At 45.1% G+C, this 6,978-nt stretch overlaps 1 protein-coding gene across 1 annotated transcript; it reads right to left on the reverse strand.

Annotated features, from left to right (window-relative positions):
- Positions 1-1,552: 1,552 nt before the first annotated feature.
- LOC142698207 (protein kinase C-like 1) lies at positions 1,553-6,500 on the reverse strand. Its single transcript, XM_075847851.1, has 3 exons — positions 6,256-6,500; positions 4,848-5,093; positions 1,553-1,558 (listed from the first exon to the last, which is right to left on the reverse strand). Exons 1-3 carry the CDS (start codon positions 6,493-6,495, stop codon positions 1,553-1,555), a joined length of 492 nt encoding a protein of 163 aa, XP_075703966.1. The 5' UTR covers positions 6,496-6,500.
- Positions 6,501-6,978: the final 478 nt, after the last annotated feature.

A 6,978-nucleotide genomic window follows, 5' to 3' on the forward strand; every position in this document is an offset into this window, starting at 1 on the left:
TTGGCGTATGGATACGGCAATTTGCGGGAAGTCATGGCTTTCCATGACGTATCTATACGGCAAATGTCGGGAAGGGGTTAAACCACCAGCCGTGATCATATAAGCTACAGTGGCATCACCACGGGTATGCTAAAGCACCACGCCTCCCAGGGTCCGTCCCTTAGAGAAGCCCATGGATTTTTAATGGACACATTTTTTTAAATGCTCACTATACCCCTTGATAAATTCCTTGAGGGGTGTAGTTTCCCAAATGGAGTCACTTTTGGGGGGTTTCCACTGTTTTGGCCACTCAGGGGCTTTGCAAATGTGACATGGCCTCCGCAAACCATTCCAGCTAAATTTGAACTGCAAATGGCGCTCTTTCCTTTCTGAGCCCTGCCGTGTGTCCAAACAGCCGTTTATGACCACGGGTGCCCCTGAACACAAGACTCTGGATATTATATATATACCACTGACCACCAGACTCTGGATACTATATGTACCATTGACCACCAGACTATGGATACTATATGTACCACTGACCACTAGACTCTGGATACTATATGTACCACTGACCACAAGACTCCGGATACTATATGTACCACTGACCACAAGACTCCAGATACTATATGTACCACTGACCACCAGACTGTGGATACTATATATACCACTGACCACCAGACTCTGGATACTATATGTACCACTGACCACCAAACTATGAATACTATATATACCACTGACCACTAGTCTCTGGATACTATATATACCACTGGCCACCAGACTGTGGACACTTTATGTACCACTGGCCACCAGACTCTGGATACTATATGTACCACTGATCACCAGACTCTGGATACTATATTTACTCACTGACCACCAGACTCTGGATACTATATGTACCACTGACCACCAGACTGTGGATACTATATATACCACTAACCACCAGACTCTGGATATTATATGTACCACTGACCACCAGACTGTGGATACTTTATGTACCACTGGCCACCAGACTTTGGATACTCTATGTACCACTGACTACTGGAAACCACATGTAAGTGGATAAGGGTCAGTTCACCACCACTGGATTAGGAATCGGAGGCGGCTGTATGACAATAGGGACTAGTGATGAGGTCGGTCAGAGTTTGTGTTTAGTCAGTATTCACGTTAGTCGGCAGAGTCACAGGTGGAGTGAAACGCGTGGGGCGATGGGGGTGGTGGACGGCACATTGAGTGGCGTCATCCTCATGTTCCATTGGTGTCGGTGCTGCAGGTTTCTTCCAGCCACATAACATATATGATCCCCGTATGGTAAGTTCTTTCTTACGTTTTTTCCTATATGACATTTTATGGCCTGTCACATAAAGGTGAGGTACCCACCAGGACCGTATTTACCATTAGATACCTGCGGGCACCAGATCACTGTAGTACTACCGATAATGAATCCTCTTCCTGTGTGTTTTCCGATTTTATGTAACTAAAGCTTAATCGCTGTATAAATGAAAAGTTCTACAACTTCCTAATCTACTTTATGTTTCTTAGCTGAGAGCAGGACTAGCGATGTACAGGTTCACTACATCTGAATGTAAGCAAGAGTGTCCTCATTCACTGACAGCAAACAGATCTTGAAAATGGTGAGTAATTGAAACATAAATGATATTATAAAGTTGTAGAACTTCTCATGTATACAGGAATAAAGTATTTATTATATGGGGGCATGGCTGTAAATATGCCCCCGGATATGACGACTCCTTGTATAGACCAGTCCTATTGGATCTCTCGGTGTGGACGTCTCTGCAGGGGATTTTTCTTCTTCATGAATGTTGATCTCTGGTGTGAAGGATCTGGTAACAGGAGCATCCATGAGGTGAGGGCCCTGACTGTAGGGGGCAGCATTGTAGCCGATCCTCCATCCCCCACTGTGCCCCATTCAGTGTATCCCGTTTAGATAATCCTCCACAATCTAGATAGCCTGTACTTCAGCTCTCTCCTGCACTGATACATTGTAACAAACTCTCACTTATCATTATATAACCAATAAAGCTGTTTTCTGGTTTGGAAAACCCATTTTCAAATGCCCTATTAGGGAATTTTGGGGTGATAGTGTGGGTTCCCCCGTTCAGGACCCTGATTAATTATCCAGAATGGAGAGGGGCAACAAACATCATCTCCTGCTCAGGAGGACGATCACATCCATGTATTACATGCCCAGCCCGGTGATTATAGAACTGTGTAATACTTTACTTCCCCTTTAGAGATGCTGTAGGGAAATTAAACTCTTGCAGCAAGTTCCTACACAGATTACTGGACCCCTCTAGCAAAACGGTATTGTAAAAACCTGACAACACCTGTAAGGCTCTGTTCACACCACATTTGGGCTTTAAATCTGACATATACCTTTAAAGTGTAGCTAAACGTTTGACAAACTTCTGACATGTCATAGTGACATAGTGACACGTCAGAAGATTGGATTGGTGGGGGTCCGAGCACTGAGACCCCCACCAATCACTAGAATGAAGCAGCTGAAGCCCCCGTGTGAGCGCTCAGTCGCTTCGTGTTTGTCCGGCTTTTTCCAGAAATAAATGTATCGGTGAACGGACTCAATAGAAAGTCTATGAGCCGATACATTTATCCGGAAAAAGCCGAACAGACAGGAAGCGGCTGAGCGCTCACACGAGACCTTCAGCTGCTTCGTTCTAGTGATTGGTGGGGGTCTCAGAGCTCGGACAACATTTACTACACAGAAGTCCAATGGGAATAAAGACAAGCACAAAGATGTAGGGGGTAAAAGGAAAGTTTTATTTATAGATAAGGGAAGGTTATATTTTATTATTAGGAGATTATTCTAGAAGTATTAAGACTACTATTATTATATACTGTGTATATGTATGTGTCATCTATTTATCTATTATACTAAACCTATCTAAAGGCCGTGTTGATCCAGAGGAAGGCGAAAACCCCCTGTGAGGAATGAGCCAATTGTCCTCATATTAGGGGGGAAAATTCCTTCCTGACCCCAAATATGGCGATCGGCATAAATCCCAGGATCAGAGGCTGAAGTGTAACATGTGTAATATGGGGAAAGACTAGGGGAAAATTATTCATTTTTTTTATTATTATTTTTAATGAACTACTGTATTTATTTATGTGTAAACTATAAATTGTATTAAATTAAGAATTATTTTTAATTATTTTCTATATTTATATTATGTTACTTATGTGTGTTACTACTTATTACTCTATCATCCTAAACCTATTTAAGGCCGTGTTGATCCAGAGGAAGGCGAAAACCCCCTTTGAGGAATGAGCCAATTGTCCTCATATTAAGGGGGGAAAATTCCTTCCTGACCCCAAATATGGCGATCAGAATAATCCCAGGATCAAAGGCTAAAGTCTAATCTAAATGTACTATGTGTCTATATGCGGGTGTCTATACTTATCATGTAGTGTGGTGTCTATACTTATTATATAGTGGGGTGATGTGGGTGATGTGAGTCATGTGGGTGATGTGGGTGCATTACTTACCTGGCCTGTGCTGAGGTGAGATCAGGTATAATGGCCGCTCCGGCCCCAGGACTACAACATGCGGCTATTATTCCTGATCTCCCCAGATGGAAACTAAGCACAGGCCGCTCCTGGGGGGTGTAGAGGATCTTCAGGCTGGAGTGATGTCAGATGCCTGCCCGGGATTGGAGGATGGCAAGTCAAGGCTCTGGTGCAGCAGCAAGATGGCAGAGGTGTGGCATGAAGATGGTAAGGAGAGAGATGATGGTCTGGGCAGCCGAGGTGACATACAGCAGCAGAGACTTGAGGCGCGGGTCAGGAGGCATGAAGTTCTGGGCCCTTGTCCTGAGATCTTATTGGGTCCAGCTTGGTGACATGAAGCTGAACCCGGCCAAGGGGTGAAGGGATTTGTTATTCTCTGGCCACTTCAGATGTTGGTTCTCCGGAACGGGCACAAATGGTGTAAATGGTGGCTGTGCCCTCCTCTCCTGCAGTTCCTCCCAGCCGATGGTGGAGAAGAATGGATGCTCTCTGATGTTCCCGCACACACCGAGGCGCCTCTTAGAATTTTTACGGACCAGTCTCTTGGTCAGATGTTTCACGTCAGGATTAAGCCAAGTTGGAAATTTAGGCTTCGCGGTGGTGATGGCTTTGATAGCCATTTGCCTGACGGGGCCGTTGTAAAATGGGGAGCGTCCTGCTGCCATCCTGGACACCACAATCCCCAGGCTCCACCAGTCAACTGCGGTGCCGTATTTTTTTCTAAGAAGCACCTCAGGGGCCATGTAATGCAACGTTCCCGTCACTCCACGGATCTTATTGGAGGCGGTGACGCCATCTTGGGCCAATCCCAGGTCGATGATACGGACGTGGCCATCTGCATCCAACATTATATTCTCCGGCTTTAGATCTCTGCAAAGAAATAAGACGAGAGAATGACAAATCCGCCCAGTGATCCAGGAGACGGGGGATGGGTCATTGCACCACCAAGCAGAATAGCCATTCAGGAGTGTAGGAAAGCTGGGTGCACTGTTTCCAGCATGTAAAGGAGAATGAAAGAAGGGGGAAGTTCTGCTTACCGGTGGACGATGTTGTGTCCATGGAGGAACTGGAGGCCACATATCATCTCTGCTGTGTAGAATCTGATGGGGAGAACAGAGCGGAGTCTCAATGTCATGAAATCTTCCTCTATCAATTCCCTAATATCATGTTATGATGGAGTGTGTGCGGTCTCTAGCAGAGAGGAGGCGCTGATTATGGCAGCCTGTATTCTGCATTCTCTGTATTATCCTTCATCTGACCTCCCCCCCTCACCTTTTCTTCTTTCCACCCCCCTCAGTCTCCTGATTATTTACTCGCCTTACGTTGCCGATGTTCAAGCAGCCGCACATCCTGATCAAAGCCTCCAGGCTGCCACCGGACAGATACTCCGTGATAAAAAATGCCCGCTCCTCAGATTGATGTGCGGCATAGAGGTGGCATAGGAACGGGCAGTGTCTGGCCGCTAGGAGTATCCGCCGCTCTCTCATAATTTCGTCCGTATTGTCCCGTTTGGTGATCATTTTTACGGCCATGTAGGTGTTTCGGCCGGGGACTGATGCCAGGACCACCTGAGGAAAACAAATGGAGATTCCTCATGAGAAGAAGAAGGAACAGGGGTGGACAGAGAGGTGGGTCAGTCGGGTAATGCCCAGCACTCTACAGCAGAACAATGCTGAGCTCCCAGCATAATGCAGTGTCTGCTGTTGGGTCCTGTATGGAGAGGTCTTCACGTCTTACCCACATTTGACATAATTATCTTAGTTGGTGGGGGTAGTATGGAGCAGGATCATACGCTATAATAGCGACCGTGGCATCTAAACAGTTAAATAGAGGTAAGCTCCCGCTGTCACCCCATCACCCCTACCCGCAACGCGATCACAGTGTGTAGATAGTTGTCATGGCAGCCAGGGGGCCTAATGAAGACCCCAAGGTCTGCCAACTTGGTCCTCCTACTAAGCTTAATAGGAGGAGGCTAAAAGAACAATTCAAGCGATACATAAATATTGCAGTCAAAATAAATAAATAAACTTTTTTCTATTTCGTTTTGTTTAGCTCCTCGAAAAATGGAATAAAAAGTTAAAAAGTGATTAAAAGTTTTATGTAACCCAAAATAGTACCAATAAACAGTACAGCTCGCCCCACAAAAAACAAGTCCTCACACCGCCCCATCAACAGAAAAATAAAAACAATTCTGGGTTTCAGAATATGGAGACACAACAAATTAATGTTTTTACAAATTGTTTTTATTGGATAAAAAGTATAAAAAATAAACCAATATAATTTTGGTATCCCCGTTATTGTGCTGACCCGCAGAATAAAGGTAACGTGTCATTTTTACCACTTCGTTAACACCATAAAAGCCAAATTATTAAACCAATGGAGGAATTGCTGTTTTTTTTTTTTTGCTATTTCACCTAAAAAAACTGCCTTTTACAATGTTCCCAGTAAATGATATGGTACATTGAATGGAGCCATTAAAAACTACAACTCGTGCCCCCAAAAATCAAAATCTCTCATATGTCGACAGAAAAATACTAAAATGAAAAACTAAAGTAGTGGTTATGGGGGCAGGAATACTTCTGGATGTCCTATTAGGCATCCCATAGGAGAACACTACACCCATCATCCATCCAGCATAACATGGTGACAACAGAGAACAATTGATGGAGATAAAAGGTCAACTTTAGGTTTACCACCCTATAAAATGAAATATTTAGATATTCTACTCACTTTGCCAAAGCTGCCCCTACCCAGGACCTGGTGGATGGTGAAGCGGCTGATGGTAAGCCTGGCATAGGGGCTGGATGTTCCAGGGTCTTGGCTGCTCCCAGGTCTTGGCTCCTCATCCTCCAATCCTCTGTCCTTGGCTCCTCTCCTCTTCTTCTTGAATCCGGTGACGCTGTCCTCCTCCCTCTTCCTCTTCTCCTCTTCTCTCTTCTCGCCGTCTTCTCCATGTCCATTGGACGCCATTTTCACCAATATCTTACTACCTGTAGACTTCAGTCCGATCGCTGCCGTCGATAGTTGAAAGTAAACGGCAGTTGGTCGTGTGCAGGTCACATGATGTCAGAGGTCATGGAATCCTCAGGTGGCACCTGCCTGGCAGTAACCTGCTCTGCCATGTCTGATGTGGGCATCATGAGTGCCAGTCTAGTGTCCAGAGCTGTGTTTCCCAACCAGGGTTTCTTATGGCCTGGTCAGGGGTCTGCAGAACACAGTAGCAATACATGCCACTCCTACAGTAGAGATAAACAACGGTTATTTGCTCAGGTTATTGGCAAAACCCTTTTCATCCACAATATAGAATCTGGGTTTATATTTAGGGGTCTGTATTTATTTAGGGGTCTGGTCTGGGGTCTGTATTTATTTAGGGGTCTAGTCTTGGGTCTGTATTCATTTAGGGGTCTAGTCTGGGGTCTGTATTTATTTAGAGGTCTGGACTGGGGTCTGTAT

This window comes from Rhinoderma darwinii, assembly GCF_050947455.1.
Source record: "Rhinoderma darwinii isolate aRhiDar2 chromosome 12 unlocalized genomic scaffold, aRhiDar2.hap1 SUPER_12_unloc_8, whole genome shotgun sequence".
In the NCBI taxonomy this organism is placed as follows: Eukaryota; Metazoa; Chordata; class Amphibia; order Anura; family Rhinodermatidae; genus Rhinoderma; species Rhinoderma darwinii.

What these genes read in the sequence shown, in the direction of transcription:
- LOC142698207 (XM_075847851.1), bottom strand. Translation starts at nt 6,495, where the DNA reads ATGGCGTCCAATGGACATGGAGAAGACGGCGAGAAGAGAGAAGAGGAG. An exon ending in GTAGGGGCAGCTTTGGCAAA is followed by an intron (nt 5,094 to 6,255) that starts GTGAGTAGAATA and finishes TGTTTTCCTCAG; the next exon opens with GTGGTCCTGGCATCAGTCCC.